Below are 19,716 nucleotides of genomic sequence, written 5' to 3' on the forward strand. Positions count from 1 at the left end.
ACTACCCCGCGGGGCTTCCCTGGAGGTATTATCACGAACTGGCAGTTGCTGGGAGCCAGTCCAGAATGCGCTGGCAGTTCTGGTTCTGTTCCTCATGACTCAGAGGGTATGTCACAAACACCCATGCTATGTGCTACCTTTCTCCAAGAGGTGAAGAGGAGAGGCACTCCTTGGTGGCCAGCTAGCTCTCAACCCCCTCCAGCCGAGGTGTGCGTGGCGGTGGTTGTCCTGTGCTTTCCAGCTCCAGAAACTGCATGATTGTGCTGCCGCGGCTTCAGAGGAAACCCCTGGTCGCTAACCTGGTCGCTGCTGACTCCGCCCCGTCCGGACGACGTCTTCAGCCCCGGGTGGCGCCTGGGACGCATCACACGCACTGACTGACCAGAGGTGTGCTGAACAAGAGGTCGGGCTGACCTCGCGATTCCAGCTTGGAACGTCTGTCACTGTGAGAGCCTATGGAACTGGAGCGATAAGTTAAAAAGACAGGGAGTGGCATCTTCACGAGGACGGAATTGATAGGTGAGCCGTTCGGAGTGACACAAAGCCATTTGACTCGGGGTGCAGCTGTGTGGAGACACAGCTGAGATGCCAGCTACCCGTGCTCTCACTGCCTGTTTGTAGACTTGAAATATCTGAGGGGAAGGGCCGTGTTTCACTTCCTTCCCGTAGCCTCAGTTCTGGGACGAGCGCCCTCTGCAGGACAGGCAGGAAGTGCGTAATGATTCCACACCCATCTCCCCAGTTTCCAGGGGGTGCGCTACAGCCCGACCCTGGAACGCATCACTTCCCATTTCGTGTATTTATTCACTTTGTGTGTGTGTGTGTGGGTAGATTTAGGTAGAATGCTTCAAGTCAGAAACCACATCTGTTCATTTTTGCACACTCGTGTCTAAGGCCATGCCTGCTCACAGGTTTTAGTGAAAGGAATAAATAGCTCCCCCGGCTGCACACACTCGGGTCCACTTCCTCCCTCTCCATGCGGGGAACATCTCTCCGAAACCACACACATGGAAGCATGCAGTAGCCATGCTTTCTTGCAGAGAACTTCCAGTTGAACCTGTATGTGTATATCTACGTATACCAATTTGCAAACATAAGTGTTTTTTCTGTTTTCATAAATGCGTGTGTGTGAGAGATGAAATACACAGACCTAACTTACACCGGGTGACACATTCACTCGACTACATGCCTTTAAGGATCATCAGGTTGACACACCGCACAACTATCTTCTCACAGAACCTGCAGAAGGAGAAAAGCACCGAGATTAACTATTTGTTTTCCTGAGGACCACCCCTATCCCATGGAATGGGACCCATGGAACAGCCCAATGATGTCATAATTGTAGCTGTGCTAGTTGAAAAGTTACCACCATCGGGGAGAGGTCATATTTTAAAGGCCCTGTTAACCGAAGTCTCCTTTGCATTAGGATGTGCCAGGTGAGCTAAAACCGATTTGAGAAGAGAGAAGATGAGCGCGTTACTGGCCAGCGGGTGTGGACTCTTCGGGCCACTGTGGCCTTTCGATGACATCCCAAAGGCAGTCATGAGGTAAGAGGGCATTGCCTGTGCACTCCTGAAGCACACCGGGATTGCAGTTTCAAAGCAATGTACTCTCGGAATTAAAAAAATGCAATTCTTACTTACAGCTCTGTTCTGTATCAGTGTATGGGTAAAATACAGAAAAATCAATATTGCTAAAAGCAATAAATTTCAACATATAACTGTATACAGAACACGTGCATGACTCCTGATGCCTAAAGAAAAAACCCAGATATTACGCTTTCTTTTGCCAGGACCCCCACAATTTTGCTCCTCCAGTCTTTTCCAAACTTTTCACCTCTCTCCTACTTGAACCTAATTCTGTAACCGTCTCAACTACTTGCAGTTCCCTAAATAAGTGATGGCGCTGGGTGCATCCGTGTCCTCGGATATGCTGCTGCCTTTCCCCAGGCCGTCGCTGCCATGCCCCCTGCTAGCAAATTACTACTGTCCTCTGGGAGTCCTTCTCAGAGCCCCTGTCTGCCACAATGAGTGGGTCGGCCCCTTTTTTGTGCCGACGTCCTACTGGTCCCATGCTGCCATTTTGACAGTCATCGGTGTGTTCCACAGTTACCTGTCTACACACCTGGTGCCCCTGAAGTCTGTCATTGCATCTGACGTAGCCTCGGCTACTAATTATTTGTTCTCACTGTGTGCCAAACGCCGAGACTGGAAATGTAATTGCCAGTCCATAATTGTATGCCCTTTGAATCACTCTGTTTGGAGATGACAGGGCTGTAAAAACAAACCATGTCCATAAAGTACAGGGAATACAGTGGGAAAACAGAGAAGACGATTTGAGTCTGGAGCTCAGGGAGAGCCTCCAGGAGGAGCAGAGGTCTGCAGAGGCAGTGAACTGTGATGCCAGCGGGAAGGCTTCCCACAGCAGTGCAGCCCGAATCCCGCAGGGCCAGAGCCCCCCGGAAACCACCCTGGGGTGCTGATGTGCCCCTGGGGTTATCCATGTTTAAGTGATTCTGTCATAGGTGGTTTCACGTGACTTCACATTCCTTCTCTCCGCACATCGAATGAGAAACGGTGAGGCAGTAATTGCTTTTCCTTCGTACTTTTCAACTGCTCACCGCTGCTATCAGTATTCAAAACAAAAGTTGATGAAGTTAAGGATGAAGCGGAAATAATAATAACCTCTGGCACTTTCATGTAATTTTACAGTCTACAAGACTGTCACAAAATATGAACTCATTTTCTCCTCAACTCAATCTTTTGTGGTAGGTGCCCCAATTTTTCTCAGTGAAGACGCAGGGAGTTTAACTGACTGGTCCAGACTCATGTGATGAATACATGGTTTTCAAACCCCCGACTCAGTTGACAACAATCACTAGCATTGGTATAATTTTACATGTGCCTTCTCGTTTAGCATTACAATAACTCTAAGACCTATGAATGACTAGCATTCTTATTTTATAGACGAGAAAACTGAGGCCTACAAGGTTCGGCTTGTTCAAGGTCAGGGAGGAAGTGAGTGGCGGGCCAGGCACTCTAGCACAGTTCCGACTCCAGAGTTTCGCTCCAACCACCACCAAGACTGATCCAAGTACTGAAGGGTGGATTGCTTCCCTCAGAGAATCTGTAATCCATTGGGGGAGGGGGTGGGAACAGGAGGAAAACGCTAAATTAATACCTATAAAATTATTAAGGAATGACGACGGCTTCTGAACTTTTCCGTTTACGTTTAGAATGATTTAATATCATTCCGTTACATCTCAGCATGAATTTCTCTTAGTTGTCTTGCCTTCTGTCTTTGATCACCTCAGGACACGTTCCGGGCCCGAAGTGCTGTCTTGTCTCTGTTCAAAGGCGTCCGGCCCGTTCACCTTATCCTTCCCGTCCCCTAACCTCTTCTTTTCACAGCCTTTTCCCTTTCTTTGGGCCGCGTTAGGTGCTGTTCCCTCAGGTTACTCACAAGTTGCCTCTTCAGTGGTATTTAACTTGATGTTGAACCCATCCAGTTCACTACTTTTTGCCTTGTTATACTTTTTAAAATGACCACGCTGAGGAAGAATTTACATGCAATAAAGGGAGAGCGTTGGAAGCAGTCCAATCAGTTGTGACGAACGGGTCCCAGTCCCCTCCGGCCTGCCGGCAGTCTGTCCTCCAGCTACAAGCCCCCGGTGTCTGCTTTCGGTCCTGATAGGTCAGTTTTTCTTTTATATTCAAGAATTCTTTACATAAGGAACCAAACCATGTTTCTTTTATCATGTTTTTTAGATTTATTCGTGTTGTTGCATGTATCATCAGTAGTTTGGTTTTTTTAATGCTGAGCAGTATCCACTGTGTGGCCACCCCGCAGTGTGGATCGGCTGACACCGACGGACATTTGGGTTGTTTGCGGTTGAGCGTTATTATGCATAAAGCTGCCATGACCGTTTGCGAACACCATTGTTTGTGGGCATGTGTCCTCATTTCTCTTAGGTGAATATTGCTAGGAGTGGAATTGCGGGGCCGTATGGGAAAGGCATGCTCGGCTGTTGCAGAAGCTGCCCGGCTGTTTTCCAAGATGGCGGTTCCATCTGCATTCTCACACGCCACGCAGACCTTCCGCTGCTCCAGATCCTTGCCAGCACTTGGTGTTGTCTGATGTTTTAACAGTGATCATCACAGTGGGCGTTGTGGCACCCAAAATACTGACACTCCCCCAATAATTCCCACGTCCTAACCCTCAAACCTGTAAATGAATGGCCTTACGTGGCCAAAGGGCCTTGAGAGATGTGACCCAAGTTAAAACCTACCCTAACCTGCAGAGATTATCCTGGATCATCCAGCAGGGCCCTCACAACTCTCTAAAAGTGGAATTCCTGGCTCTGGTCACAGGAAGATGTGACGACAGAAGGACTTGACCCACTGCTGCGGGCTTGGAAGACGGCAGTAAGAGCCCACGAGGGAGGAGTGTGGCTGGACGGGCCCTGGAGGCCGGAACAGGGCAGGGAACATCCTCCTTGTGGCATCTCGGCCCGCTGCCCACTTTGATCTCAGCCCACCGAGACCCACCTCAGACTTCCAACTCACCGCAGTGAAAGGGGATACATTGGGTGGTTTTCCACCATTCAGGCTGAGGTCGCTGGTTGCTGCGGGAACAGAAAACCCATATGGGTCTATAGTGTATCTCATTGTGGAATAGTTTTCCCTTTCCCCGATGACCAGTGAAAGTATCATATGCTGATTGGCCAGCCATGTATCTCCTTCTGTGAAGTCTTTGTGCAAAACATTCGCTCACTTTTAATTAGGCCATTCAGGTTTTTAGTGCTGAGTTACAGTGGTGCTTTCAGTGTCATGGAAACAACTCCTTTGTCAGATTATTCATGGCAAATACCTTCTCTCAGTCCATGACTTGCCTTTTCATTTCTTAAAGGCATCTTTCAAAGAGAAATTTTAAATTTTGGTGACATCAAGTCAAATGTATTTTTTTATATGAAGGTTGGTGCTTTGTGTATCATGTCTAAGAAATATTTCCTGAAGTATTTTTTCTTATGCTTTCTGTTAGGAGTTTTATAGTTCTAGACCTAAGGTTTGTGTCTATGATCCTTATAAGATAGTTTTGTATATGGTGCAAAGAAAGAATTGAGGCCCATTTATTTTCAGGAGTATATTTAGTTTTCCAGAACCTTTTGTGAAAAATCTGTATTTTTCCTATTGAATTGATGTGGCACTTTTATCAAGAATTAATAGAACCGAGTTTCATTATGAGCCCATGATGAACGAGAGGCACTTCTTGCTTCCACCAAGTACAGCTAAAGTTCCTGGATGTCACACATGTCACCAATGTTTGCCAAAATGCTGAAAGGTGAAGAGCGGAAGGCAGACTAACCAGAGACCCGAGGAATGGCACGGTAGTAAGTTCCCTGAGTTTTTGTTTGGCCCAATAAATTCCATGCCGGGTGCCAGAGGAGCTAACAATTCAGGGAAGCAAGTAGGAGCAGACCAAAAAAAGCCCCCCAAAAAGCTTTCTCTCACCCAAGGAACAAGAAGGGGGCAAGCCAAGAAGGCAGAAAATGTTTCATCCATGACTTTCCTGAGTCCATCCAAATACTATGGAAAAACTACGGTGACACTCTCACCCCTCTCGGCAAAAGCCAGGGGTAGAGCCCTCATTTCCCCGTCAGCAGCTGGAACAAGGCGCCCACTTCCCCAGCGGAGCTTTCTTGCACCCGTCTGGTGGTAAAAGACCTTTCACGCCGTGGTGTCTGTGGAGGCCACGTGGGAAGCAATGGACACACGACTGCACCCGTGTTTTGGAGTGTTTTTCAGTTTTTCCTTTTCTATTATGTGCAATACTATTATGATAGTTCTAGAACTGATCTCATTGTGCGCACATGCTAGAATGTTCTAAGGCATATAACTCGGAGTAGAATGCAAAGATTTAGAGTATATGCCTGTTCAACTTTACAACACAATGCCAGACGTCCCAATGTACACTGAAACCCGAAATGTTGACTAAACAGTTTCCGGGGGTCCACATTTTCACCGGCACTTGGTGTTGTCAGACTATTTTTTCACCCTGGTCAGTGTAAAATAGTATCTTTTTAGGATCTTAATCGGCATCTTCCTGGTTACTATTGAGGTGGAGCATCTTTTCATGCTGTTTCTTCCTGTTTCTTTTTCCTCTTTTTGTTCTTTGTCCATTTTCCCATTTGGCGTATTGCTTTTTCCTATTTGATTCACTGGAGATCGTTTTTAAAAAAAATTTATTCTACCCTGGGTGGTGTGGCTCAGTGGATTGAGTGCCAGGCTGTGAACCAGAGGGTGGATGGTTTGATTCCCAGTCTGTTGCGCGTGGGTCACCGGCCAGCAGTGACCACGGAACGCTGTGGATGGCTCGCCGAAAAACACGCGAGAAAGAAACACACACATGCACAGAGACAAGACTAGTTTCTGTGGGGAAGTAGGGAGGAAATGGCCACCCCCCCTAGTGGGGAGGGCCCTGATTTACCGTCCATACATGCTTTTATTGGGCTCATTTTGCATAATAATTCAGGTAAAGTACGGTACTTATCAGGGGGAAGTAAGGAACTATAGAAAACAAGGAACTCTGCTGGTCTATTGAGTCGGGGTCAAAGAGCTGTAAGACTTTGAGGAACCAACTTCCTCCTTGGACCCCTCTCATTCATCTGAGAGCATTCTAAACAAAGAAGGTTTCACAGGAATTTACATGTTCTTTCTTAGGCCTGATCACCCAGGGAATCTGCCCTTTCAGCACAGAGCTATACCACCCTGTCATTGTTTCAGGCTTAGCACGGGAACTAAGGCAATAAGGAGATTTTCTCCCAGACGATGAGAACTCAGGCTATGTCAAAGCCGAGGAGCGAGGGTCCGTCACCCTCTTTTGCTGCAGCCCCCAAAGTCCTTCTTTTGGGGGGCCTCCCAAAGTGATCGTGCCTGGCTTAGGTCGTTCCCCTCGTGGGGAATCTTACCCGTCTTTGGCTAACCGACCAAGCTTTTTGGGGTTCAGCAGCAGAAGCAGCATTCCTGCCAGGGAGACAAGCCCTTGTCTCCTTGCTGGCTTACGGTTCCAAGGGCGTTCCCTTAGCCTTAGCCTAGGCTGGGGTTTCAGCTTCTGATACCAGTCAGGGCGGTTCCCAACACCAGTCAGGGCACAAGTCTGGGTCGCGGGCCAGGTCCCCAGTAGGGGGTGCGGGAGAGGCAACCACACAACGATGTTTTTCTCCCTCCCTTCCCCTCTCTAAAAGTAAATAAACAAAATCTCTTAAAACATGTATTCAATTTATTTAAACAACAAAAATTACCCACACGTCTTACCCCTTTGCTACAGACTGACAGCTTCTGTAGCTCAGTCCCATTTTCCGTTTACCTCTTTGTTGCTCTGGTTTCCAGCTCTTTCTTTCTGGCTGTGGGCATTTCCTCTAGGTTTTTGTCGTTATTTCAAGCTCGGGTATGCACTTCTTTTTTAACTCCAACATTTACTCAGTACCAGCTGCGGGATGGACGCTGTTCTCCGCACACAGAAGCGAACAAGACAAACTCTCTGATCCCAGGGAGCTTACATTGCAAGAGTGCTTGTTGTCTGATCTGTGCAGTCTAATGGCTACTGTGATCTGAGCTTTGGGTATTGTAGGGGCTTTAAGGTAACCTAGCCAAGAATGGTAATTTGTTAAATTTTATATCAGTTTTCAGAATGAAGAGGTGAGAAAACAAACATAGGACAGGCCAGGTAGGAAAGACCTGCAGTACTTTAAGTAAGATGTGGTTAGACTAGTACGTAGGAGTGGGAATGGAAAAGAAAAGCTGGATTGCAGGAAACTTTGAAGGCAGAGATAATAGAATTGTGTTTAGAGATAAGCTTGATACAGAGGAAGATGTCGAAGTCAGCTCCAAATAGTCTTCCCTGGAAGACTGAAAAAAAATGACCACACCACTGACTTAAATAGTGCTGCTCGCGGGAATGGATGAGCACGTAAAAATGGTACCTCTTAGCGGGTGTGGTCTGTGTGTCTGTATTTAATACTCCGTGTACGCACTGCAGTAACTCACCGCATGTGAAACAGGCTGCGAACAACTATGTAGACATGGCCCTCGGTGACTGGAATATATACAATTAGATGAGAGTAAGCAAGGGGCTTACAGGTGAGGAGAGGAAGGGGAGGTGCCTGCTTTGTATCCCCGGAGCCTGGTTTGGTGTTCGGCACAAAGCTGGCCCTCAATATTCACTGCATAAAGGTACATGAGCCCTGTGCATAGACAGGACAGCTGAGACCATGGGATTAGGTGTGAAAGCAGACATTTCCTTGCTGAGGTTCAAGGACATCCTTCCTTCCCCATGGCCTGCACTGACCACAGCTGCCTGCCTCAAAGGAAACAATTCCAAACGTACCTCGATTTGGGGATAATGACTGGAGGAGCTGGACTTTCACGAGCTCAGTGTGTGTGTCAACAGTGCGTTCTAGATCTAGGATACCAAAGAGGAAGGTAGAGATTTGTCACGGAATCAAAGTCGCTACTATCTTTGCACAAGGGTCATACTCTCTGCACAAGGTAGGGCTGCACTGCGCAGCGGCCAGGCCGCACCTCCCCCACCTTGACTGCCTAATCGCCGCAGAGCCCTCCGCGCTCAGATCCGGGGCGCGGCGGACTGGTCCCCGGCGCGGCACCTCTACTGGGCCTGCGCGTCGCGGCGGGCGCATGCGCCGTGCAGCGGGGCCGGCGAGGCGGCGCTGGGCGCTCTGGGCGGCCGCTGCGTTTCGGGGCCTGGGAGCCGTGGGAGGAGCCGGCGGTCTCACCGTGGTAACCGCAGCGCCGCCGCGGCCCCGCCTTGCAGGCCTCGGGACTGTCACCGCCTTCGGGCCGGGAGACTTTGGCCAGGGTTTCCGGATACAGCCCCGCCGGCCTGTCTTCCCACGCCGTCGTCGCCGCCGCCATGCAGGGGGAGGACGCCAGATACCTCAAAAGGTGACGACTCCCCGCGGCGCGGCTCCACCCTCCTGGCCTGCGGCCCTGAGGATGCTCTCGGGGGCTCTTGGGCTTGGCCTGGGGGTGTCACTGGGCAATGAAGAGGGGTGGGCGCGGGAAGAAGTCGCGGAAAGGGGAGTGCCAGGTGCTCTGCGTAAAGAGGTTCTGCAGCCGCCCACCTGGCTCGGCGGGGCGCTGACAGCGCTGGGGGTGGCTCCTGGCTGCATCACCTTGTTGGCTGCAGAGGGGCGGGGAGCGGAGGAAACGCCTCTTGCCCACCCCCGCCGCCTCCCCATTCCAATTCTGCATTTCCCCTAGTAGATGCAACCCGCGGGGCCCTGGAAACGAAGTCTCGGGGCGCCTCTGCTCTCTGTCTCCAGTCTGGGGACCACTGCCCGGAGGTTCTGGAGTGATGATGGGGAGAGAGGTGCTGGCTTTTCGTTTACCTACGAGAGGGCTGCGCTGGGAGGGTGCCCTCCAGCCTGCTTCTGCGTGCCTCGTCAGCCCCATGCGTTCGAGTGCATGTGCACGGTGTCGATTTTGTAGGGTTTTATTGATCTGGAGGTTTGTGCAGGAGCTCGACATGGAGCAGGCCATCATTATCTTAGTTTAAAAACATTTGTCATATCAAATACTCTTGAAAAAAATCTGTACATCTGGCGGGATTGTTTGTTTGACTCCTGTCAAAGGTAAGACCATCCCTGATGGAAAGGACACCTCTCAGCGGACCGAGAGGTTGCAGTCATCCGATAGGGGAGAAACCGTCATTGCGATGATGCTCGGTGTTTAAGGGCCGCGTTCCGATTGGGTAAACACCCCGGGGAAGGCACATGCATCCTTTTGAACAGTTTCCTTATCTAAAAACGGGACAAATATTGCCTTACGAGAGATTCGAGGACCAAATGTGAAAATCCTTTGAAGAGATAAAAACGTGCCTGTAAGGTGGTGGTATTAATCATGTAAGTCATAATGTGCTTTTCCTGAATCTGTTTCCCTTGGCCTGGCAGGGTCCTGATCGCTACCGAAGGATCTTCTGATCTTTGCTAGATTCTTAAAGGGGTTCAGACAATAGTATGATCAACCAGCCAATCAGCCAGCTACCCAGCCTTTGCAGGCCTGGGCATCTGTTTTGCCAGCCCTTCTCATTTTGTATAAATAGACCTGAAACTGCTGAATGGACAGGCTTTATCAGTAAAATTTTTACCAAGGACTATGTAATCCTAACAGGCATATAGCCAGTATTTATTTCCTCACTGAATTTTGCTTACATTGATCTTTTTGATAGAAAATTTTGCCACAGAAGAAAATGCATTCTTTTTTCAACTCTAAATAAACATAAGATTGTTCTAGAGCAAACATACACTAATTACACGTTTATCTTATTGAGGAACCACTGAACTGCTTTCCACATTAACTGTGCCATTTTACATTCCCACCGGCCGTACGTGAAGGTTCCAGTTTCTTCACATTCCTGCCAACACTTGTTATATATTTATCTTTTTAAATTGCGGCTCTTCTAACAGGTGTGAAGTGATGTCTTACAGTTTTAGTTTACATTTCCCTAGTTTCTAGTGACATGTGCTTCTTGGCCTTACCTTCTTTGGAGAAAAGGGTTCTTTTTTTTTTTTAAATATTTGATCATTGTTCCTATCTTTTTTTTTAAGATTTTATTTATTTATTTTTAGAGAGGGAAGGGAGGGAGATAGAGAGAGAGAGAAACATCAATGTGTGGTTGCTGGGGGTCATGGCCTGCAACCCAGGCATGTGCCCTGACTGGGAATCGAACCTGCGACACTTTGGTTCGCAGCCTGCGCTCAATCCACTGAGCTACGCCAGCCAGGGCGAGAAAAGGGTTCTTTATATTTTCTGGATGTAGACCCCAATCAGATCAATGATTTGCAAATATTTTGTTTCATTCTGTGGATTGTGTTTTCACTCTCTTCACAGTCTCCTTTCATGTGCAGAAATTTTAAATCTATATTTTCTTCAGTTGCTTTTGCTTTTTAAAAAGTGTTCAAATAACCATGGATTTGTAAAATTTCCACCCTTCCCTCCCCTTTGTCAACTGTCAACTTATTCTCTCTATTGTGGTTCTGTTTCCATTTTGTTTATGTGTTTGTGTCACATTTTTAGGTTTTTGTTGCTGAAGAATATTCCTTTGTGTATATGCGCCACCTGTGTCCCCAGGCATCTGTTGGTGGACACCCAGGTTGCTGCCACGTCTTGGCTGTTGTACACAACGCTGCTGTGCGCACAGGGGTGCGTGTGTCTAGTGTTTGTGTTTCGTTCCGTGGAATACGCAGAAGTGAAATTGCTGGATCGTGTGACAGTTCTGTTCGTGCGTTTCTGAGGACTCGCCAGCCTGTCTTCCGTCGTAGCTGCTCTAATTTACAGTCTCACCAGCAGTCTGTGAGCTTCCCTTCCCTGCACACCCTTGTCAGCACTCGGTACTTGTTGATAGCCGTTCTGACAGGTGTGAGGTACCTCATTGTGGTTTTGATTTGTGTTTGCCTGATGACTGGTGATGTCGAGCATCTTTTCACGTGTCTGCTGGCCATCTGTATGTCCTCTTTGGGGAAATGTCTATTCTAGTTCTCTGCCCATTTTTTAAATTGGGTTTTTTTTTCAGTGTTCAGTTGTATGAGTTCCTTATATATTTTGAATATTAACCCCTTGTTGGGTATATTATTTGCAAATATCTTTTCCCATTTAGTAGGTCATCTTTTCATTTTGTCGATAGTTACCTTCACTGTACAAAACGTTTTGGTTTAATATAGTCCCATTTGTTTATTTTTTATTTTTTGTTGCCCTTGCCCAAGGAGACATATCCAGACAGGTATTACTAAGAGTGATGTCGAAGAATTTATTGCCAATGTTTTCCTCTAGGAATTTTTTGGATCAGGTCTGACATGACCTGATCCAAATCCTTACTTAATTGACCATGTAAGTAAGGATTTTCTGTTCTTTGGGCTCTCTATTCTGTTGATCTAGACATCTTTTTTTGTGCCAGTACCTTACTGTTTTAATTCTTACAGCTTTGTAGTATAGCTTGATATCAGGGAGCATGATAACACCCACTTTTTGTGTCTCAAGATTTCATTGACTATTTGGGGTCTTTCTGGTTTGATATAAATTTTAAAATCATTTGTTCTAATTCTGAGAATCATGCCATTGTTTTTTCATGAGGATTGACTTGAATCTCTATATATTGCTTTAGGTAGAAAGGACATTTTAACAATAATAATCCTTCAAATAAATGAGCAAGTTATAACCTTTCATTTATTTGTATCTTCTTCACTTCTTTTCTTCAGTGTCTTATAGTTTTCAGAATACAGGTCTTTCATCTCTTTGGCTATATTTATTTCTAGGGGTTTTTTTTGCTTTTGATGCAATTGTGAATGGGATTGTTTTCTTAATTTTTCCTTCTGATCATTCATTATTGGCATATAGAAACACAATAGACTTCTGTATACTGATGGTTTGTTCTACAATTTCATTCTACATGCCCAGTGTCTCAGCTCATTTGGTAAAGAGATTGTTCTTTCCCCCAGTGAAAGGTCTTGCCACCCTTGTTGAAGTCGGTTGGCCATATATGTAGGAGTTTGCTCCTGGGCTCAGTTCTAGTCCCATGATCTGGGGGTCCGTGTTTCCGCCAGCACTTCAGTGCTCTGAGGACTGTGGTTTTTTTGTGTGTTTTGAAATTGGGAAATGTGTGCCTTCCAACTTCGTGGTGCTTTTTCCAGATTGTTTTGGCTCCTTAGGGTCCCTGGTGTGTCCACATGAACTTTATGATCTCTTTTCCATTTCCACAAAAAAGGCTTGGGAACTTGATAGGGGTTATATTGAATCTTTAGGTCACTTTGAGGAATATTGCCATCTTAACTGTAAATCTGATTTAAACGCATATGTCAATCCAGCCCACAGGCTTCTGGAACTAGAACCTAGATAAAACCATGGACATTTTATGAGTTTTTATTTTACTCACGCTTGTTTTTATTTTACATTATAGGAAAGTTAAAGGAGGAAATATTGATGTACATCCATCAGAAAAAGCACTCATTGTTCAGTATGAGGTCGAAGCCACCATTCTCGGGGAGATGGGGGACCCCATGTTGGGGGAACGAAAAGAATGCCAGAAAATGTAAGTGTTCTTCACTTGGGTACACTTCGAAAGTAGTAAACATTACACAGACTTCATAGAAATCTGCTGTTATTTACATCTGCATAGAGGATAAATGTTTATGGTGTTATTCTAGACATACTTCACTTTAGTGAAGCAGAGACAACATGAAACTATAAAAACAGATATATTTACTTCTGAGTTAGTACTTTCTGTGGCTGGAGTAAGTGGGTTTAAACATCAGCAAGGGACAGCCTGAGGACCTCAGGTGGCTCGGCCCTGGCTGCACAGGAGCTGGCGAGGAGTCACACCGTGCGACCAAAGGAGAATGTGGCAGCTTGGTGGTTCAGAGGTTTAGTCAGTGGCGGCAGCTGGGGACACTCGTGTAGCCTGAGATAGGCATAACGTGAAACTGTCATTACATGTGGGTAGTCAGTGCCGCGACCTAGGTTGAGAAGGCTTGTATTTCACTTTTCTTTACTGGGAAAAGGAAGGTATAAGCCCGTCTTCAACAGGGTCCCAGTTTCTGAAGATTTCTTTATGAGAAACCGGTGCTTAGAGTCCAAAAATAATATGGATATTTTTCTTGTGAGTTTTTTATGTTCTTAAGAGGCATGGGCTGCCTAATGAAGATTCTAATTTTTTATCATAGGAATAATCAGTAAACATACAGGTAACACTCACTAAAGATCCCAGCTGTACCTATTTTTTTTCTTTGTCTTTTATAATAAGGGAAGAATTTAGGAGAGTCCTACAACTAAAAGTAGAAAATCTCTCTTGTTACTTTTAATGGAAAAGAAGATGAATCAGATTGGTAATATACATGCTGGTAGCAAACAGGTCTAGAAAGAAATAGAAACAACTGCTTTGTTAAGTTAAGATACCACTGTATACCTATTGGAATTGGCAAAATCCAAAACACTGACAGAACCAAATGCTGGTGAGTATGCATAGTCATAGGACCCCATTTACTGCGAGTGGAAGTATGAAGTGGTATAGCCCCTTTGGAAGACAGTTTGGCAGTTTCTTCCAAAGCTAAACGTAAACTTACCATACAGTCCAGCAATTATGCTCCTGGATATTAACCCAAGTGAGCTGGAAGCTACGTCCACACAAAAACCTGTACATGAATGTTTATAAGAGCGTTATTTATAATTGTCAATAATTGGAAGCAATGAACATGCCCTCCAATTGGCAAACGGTGAAGCAGGCAGCCGTGCGTCCATACACTGAAATATCATCATCGCTTAAAAGAAACCAGCAGCCAAGCTGGGAAAAGACATCGGGGCAGGGGTGCCGACCTAAGTACATATTACTGAGTGAAAGAAGCCAGACTTGGAAATGCTACATTCTGAATGATCCCAACTATATAACATTCTAGAAAAGGGAAACTGAAGTAAAGAGAACAAACGTTGGGGGCGGGGGGGGGGGGGGGGAATAAAAGGGTGGGGGAGGAGAGAGTGGGCGGAGCCCAGAGTGCTTGAGGGCGGTGCCGTGTTCTGTAGGGTGCTGTGACGGTGGGTGCACGGCACGGTGCGTGTGGGACCGCCCACAGAAGTGTGCAGCAGAGCAAATCCTAATGTACACTGCAGACTTACACTTGTAGTAATGTGTCATCACTAGTCCATCAGTTGTAACAAAGACTCCACACTGATGCAAGGTGGTAGTAACAGAAAAAAAAATACCTCCGTTAGGGGCAGTGGGGGTATATATGGGAACTCTGTACTTCATGCACAATTTTTCTGTAAGCCTAAAACTGCTCTAAAAAAGACTAGTAAGAAATTGTAACAATATGTGTTTATAGTGTTTCTGTTGTGCCTCTTCTTGATCAGATTTATAGAAACTGTCAGGATTTCCAAGTTCCTTGCTAAAAGTAAACATGAGAGGTCCTGTGAAAGTTTTTGTCTGAAAGGGTTCTCCTTTCTATGTCTGTCTTTTGATGTGGAGTAAAATTATAAAACATATAATTGAGAGTTTAAAAGACTGAAAAGGCAGGAATATAAACAACCCCCCCCCCAAAAGAAGATAAAGGGACAGAGTATTGCCAGGGTTCTTCACTGCAAGCATGAGAAGCCACTGCAGCAGATTTAAACGCAGAAGAAATGCACTAAAGGCTCCCAGGTAGAACCCTAAGAGGACCAGGCTTGGGCACGACTGTAGGGCTGTGAGTCGCTCCACTGTGCTCATGTCAGGAGAGACTGCCGGCGTCTGACCCGATGACTCCAGATGCTCAGCTCCTTTCTCTGAGCCCTCTGCCCCCATGCCTCCGACACCTGATGTCTTTCCAGGACTGGCCACTTCCCCAGGAGGTGATTCCATGCAGTCGCTGCTCTCCTGTGTTTCTCTTTTTGAGTCTCAGCCGTGCGTGAGAACACGGGCCTGAGTCTTCACCCTGAGCCGAGTGTTATGTTCCCATAGCTCTCCCTGGTGCCGGAGTTCATGTGAATGGGCAAGTTTGCAGACTCTCACCAACCTCTTTTAATTAAGCTTCCAGTGAGTCTCCTGGGCTAAATGGGCTAAATTAAAGAGGAGGAAGAAGCTGGTTTATTTTTTTATATGTACTAACAAGCATGAAATATTCCTCAAGATTCCTCATATAGCTCTTAAAATGAAGAATGCTTTCATTCTTCTTCTTCCTACATAATTTCCATGAGAGCCGCTGAGTCCCGAAGCAATCAGTTGTGTGTCTAGTCCCTGACGGGCAGACCTCAGTGCCTGGGGCTGGAGTCCCGGAGGTGGCTCAGCTCCGGCGTTGCGGGTGCTCACATCCCACCGGAAAGGCTGTGTTAGAACAGCGAGCTCTCCGAGTGTGCTCCTCTGCTTGCAGGAGGCAGATGTACATCTTACGTTCCTTTTGTTGTCATGTTTGTCCAGCTCAAAGGAAATCGTTGCTTTGCATCGTTCTAAGCCCAATTATACCTCACATTTTATTCTGTTTCACTAAAAGTGTGTGTGAGGTACATTTAAATGCTTTGCAAATTATTTATTTGAAGAAGGATTGTTTAAATCATCGCTTACTTTAAAAACACCTGAGTTGGAAAATTCTGATATGCTGGCAGCATTCGTCTGAAGAGCCTCAATGCCAACACAGACATAACTTCCCTGGCGCGGAAGGTGGTGGAAGAATGCAAGCTCATCCATCCCTCGAAGCTGAACGAGGTGGAGCAGCTGCTGTACTACCTGCAGAACCGCCGCGACTCCCTGTCAGGCAAAGGTAAGGGGAGCTTCTGCCCGGTCGGTGCGAGGGCGGGCTTGTTGGGCTGCGTGGCGCGTGGTTTAGGTAAACGGTGGGTTTGCTTCTGCTTTTGTTTATTGTTTGCCAGTGCTGTGAACGAGGGAGTGAAAGAATAGACAAACATATTAGTTTTCTCCATGTTGAGCTTCATATTGGATGGTTCCACTTTATATTTGGATGATTCCACATAAAATGATGTTTCTGTTTCATGTTTCTCCTCTGTGTGCACACATATGCTGAAATAACACATAGAAAAGCAGATATCTGTCCTATTGATTGTAGCGTGATAAAAGGAGAGAATTTTGGGCAGAAAACACATTTTCTCTCTCCAACTAGATTTATGTTTTCTAAACTTTTATTGACAGTTTGTTACTTGAGTGGTTAAATAGGTATTTAAATGTTAAAATATGTGTCACGTGCTTTAGACAACCCTAAAATATGGCTTATGAGTCTTAGGAAATACTGTCCTTTCATTCCCGAACATTCCTCTCACTCCTGTTGCGGACATTCCTCTCTCTGTAATTCCCGCGTGAAAGAACCACGCGTTAAAATATTAGAGCTAAGCGACTGATTACTTACAGAAGACATTTTCAAACAATCTAAACCAAAAGTGAAATAAGGTAAAAACACAGACATTTTAATGCGGCATCATCTCAGGTTATTGGATGGTCAGTTGTTCCATTTCATAGTATTGTTTACAAATCTTTCTCTCACCGTGCTTGAGTCCCAGAATGTGGTGTCCCCGAAATAACGTATGAAGGCCTCAGTGTTGATTGTACTAAGTAAAAAAAGTTAAATAGAAAATTTGTTTAAACTTTTTTCCAAGTTTGTCTTCTCTTTCATTCATAGCAAATAAAATGTCTTGTGCCTAATATACATGATACTTGTATTAAATAAATAGAGTTACTAACCCATATGACATGATCAATAGGTATTTGCTGAATGAATTGGATGGCTGTGAACTTATTTAAAAGCACAAGGAAGCATTTTGAACTTGATTGCTTCCAGCCACATAACTGACACTTGGTTACACTTATTAACTACTGACTGACAATAAGTGCTATCAGGGAAATAGCAAGGAGACTTTTTATTAAATGTTTCGTATTACAGTACTGTTGCTAAGATGTCTGTAAGCGATGAGAGATAGCACCTTCAATAGTTTAAATAAGTTCAAAGTGAGCAAAGCAAGTCCTGCACTTTTTATAGGTAATATGTGTGTAGTTACTGTGGGAAATACAAAATTGTTAAAATTGATCTTTACTAATGTGAAATTAATATAATTTCAATGCCATTTATAATAAAATGTCTTTAAAGAACAGTCTTTCAGTGTTTTTAGGGTAAATCAGTCTCCTCACCTCCCTCCTCAAAAATGTGGGGAATATGAGGACATTTTTCATATCATCATATGTGGTTATATTAGTCAAATCAATATCTTTCTCTATATAGATATTAATACTGGAAAACATGAAATTCTGTCTATATTAAATATATACTTATTTTTAAAACTATTTTTCTTAACTATTTTTACTTGGTATTCACTATTTCAGAGCCAGAAATATTGCCCTAAATGGGATTGAAACAAAACAATAATATGTATTTGATTATAGATTCTTTGCCTTTAGTGATTTTTTTCTTTCCTTAATTAAAAACTCTGTCAAAGTAAGTTATCTGTTTGAGGCAAAATCTAGCTCTTCAGGAAACATGATCTTATATAGAATGGCCAACATTCTCTGAAAGCAATCAAGGCTAATTTCCATTATATGTAAAACATTTGCTAATGACAGGATCAAAATTTGGTATTACTGGAACTTAATGTATATGCATTGCTTAGGTTGATCCATATCAGTGAAGTATTTTTGATAATTTTTTTGTTAGGAAATGAAATTCTGCCATGAATCAAAGAATTTGAGTGTCACAAAGGGCTCAAAGCTGTGTTCAGCACCTTCAGCCCCTCTTCACTGTATTCGGAAGCAAATGAGGATTAACCCGGATATTAAACATTTGCCTTTTAATGTATGATCCAAATTTTACTTATTTAAAACAATCAGTTAGCAACTATTCTTCACTTTAATTTTTAACTTCACTCAAGTCATTTCTTTTTCTTTGTTAATTTTATGTTAGTTTTAGTATTACTCAATTCATTTTTTCTTTGCCTTATTGGTTTTCCTGTTCCCACCTTAACTGTGAATTAGAAGGAGAAATAGAGCAAACTTGACTCTTTTGCTTCTGTTGGCAAGTCTGGCTATTTATCTGCCCAAAAAGTCAACCAAGGAGGAAGTTAAAATTGCTGCCTGATGTAACTTGGGAGTATTTGTTGATTTTATTTGTTTATACTCTCCTTGGTTTATCCTCAGTAGAATGGATGGGTTATAGATGAGCATTTTTCTATACATTGAAAAAAAGATTATTTCATAACCTATTCAGTTTTAAGATCCCTTGCTTAGCTAATCAGTTGCTGAAAATCAAAATTACTCAGAAACGCTAAAATCCTGCTTCTACTCATTAAAAAAATTTTTTTACAGAAAAAAAAGAGAAGTCAAGCAAGCCTAAAGATCCACCTCCTTTTGAAGGAATGGAGGTAAGACTGCATATGATCTACTAGAAAACTGATTGTCAGGTGTGTGTTTTACCACCAATGATTCATACAATTGCATTGCACAGATGTGTAATTTCAAAAAGTAATTGAAGTTAGAAGTACCTGAAAAAGATAGAAAATAAGTATCTAGTTGATAAAAGCAAAAAATACTTGGTTTGTTTTTAAACAACTTATTTTGATAGAAAAGGTGTGTTTTAAATATTCTTATTGCAGTAGGTTTTGAAATATTATTTAATCTATTGTAGTGATTCAAACTACTTTGCATTACATTTAAAACAATTTTTAATTGGTAGACCAATTTGAGGGCTTGTATACATCCCATTTTATCATATGGGTCATAATTTTGTACTGGAGCCCTAGCACCAGAGGTCTGATCTCCTCCCCTACAAAGAGACGGCTGTTGTGAGTCCTTTGAAAACTTGTCTGTTACTGTAAAATGTAATATATTGATCACACATTATCATTCTTTTGACAGTAGCTCTGCGAAGCACTATTGTTCTTTTGGAGTACTGTCTTCCTCTTCCTTTGTTTCAGATTGATGAAGTTGCCAACATCAATGACATGGATGAATACATCGAGTTATTATATGAAGATATTCCCGACAAGGTTCGGGGCTCTGCTTTGATCCTGCAACTTGCTCGAAATCCTGATAACCTGGAAGAACTGCTATTAAATGGTAACTTATATTTATAAATACTAAAGTTAGAAAATTATTGTGAAGTGTGATTTTTAAATCTATTATATTAGAGAAGTAAGATAAAATTATTTGTACTAAACTGAAGAATGTACTAATTTCCCAACTGCT

At 44.2% G+C, this 19,716-nt stretch overlaps 1 protein-coding gene across 2 annotated transcripts in view; it reads left to right on the forward strand.

The window, feature by feature from the left end:
- Positions 1–1,352: 1,352 nt before the first annotated feature.
- Positions 1,353–19,716, forward strand: part of KIFAP3 (kinesin associated protein 3) — a 111,232-nt gene continuing 92,868 nt past the window's right edge. The window contains exons 1-5 of one of the 2 annotated variants that reach the window (XM_028530883.2): positions 1,353–1,547; positions 12,970–13,101; positions 16,140–16,294; positions 18,838–18,893; positions 19,446–19,587. In XM_028530883.2, the coding sequence (XP_028386684.1) occupies positions 1,468–1,547; positions 12,970–13,101; positions 16,140–16,294; positions 18,838–18,893; positions 19,446–19,587 (565 nt within the window). In that variant the 5' untranslated portion in view covers positions 1,353–1,467. Of the gene's footprint in view, positions 1,548–8,700; positions 8,961–12,969; positions 13,102–16,139; positions 16,295–18,837; positions 18,894–19,445; positions 19,588–19,716 lie in introns of those variants that run through there. The other variant, XM_028530884.2, reaches the window with a different exon arrangement.

Source organism: Phyllostomus discolor, chromosome 14 (genome assembly GCF_004126475.2).
Source record: "Phyllostomus discolor isolate MPI-MPIP mPhyDis1 chromosome 14, mPhyDis1.pri.v3, whole genome shotgun sequence".
In the NCBI taxonomy this organism is placed as follows: domain Eukaryota; kingdom Metazoa; phylum Chordata; class Mammalia; order Chiroptera; family Phyllostomidae; genus Phyllostomus; species Phyllostomus discolor.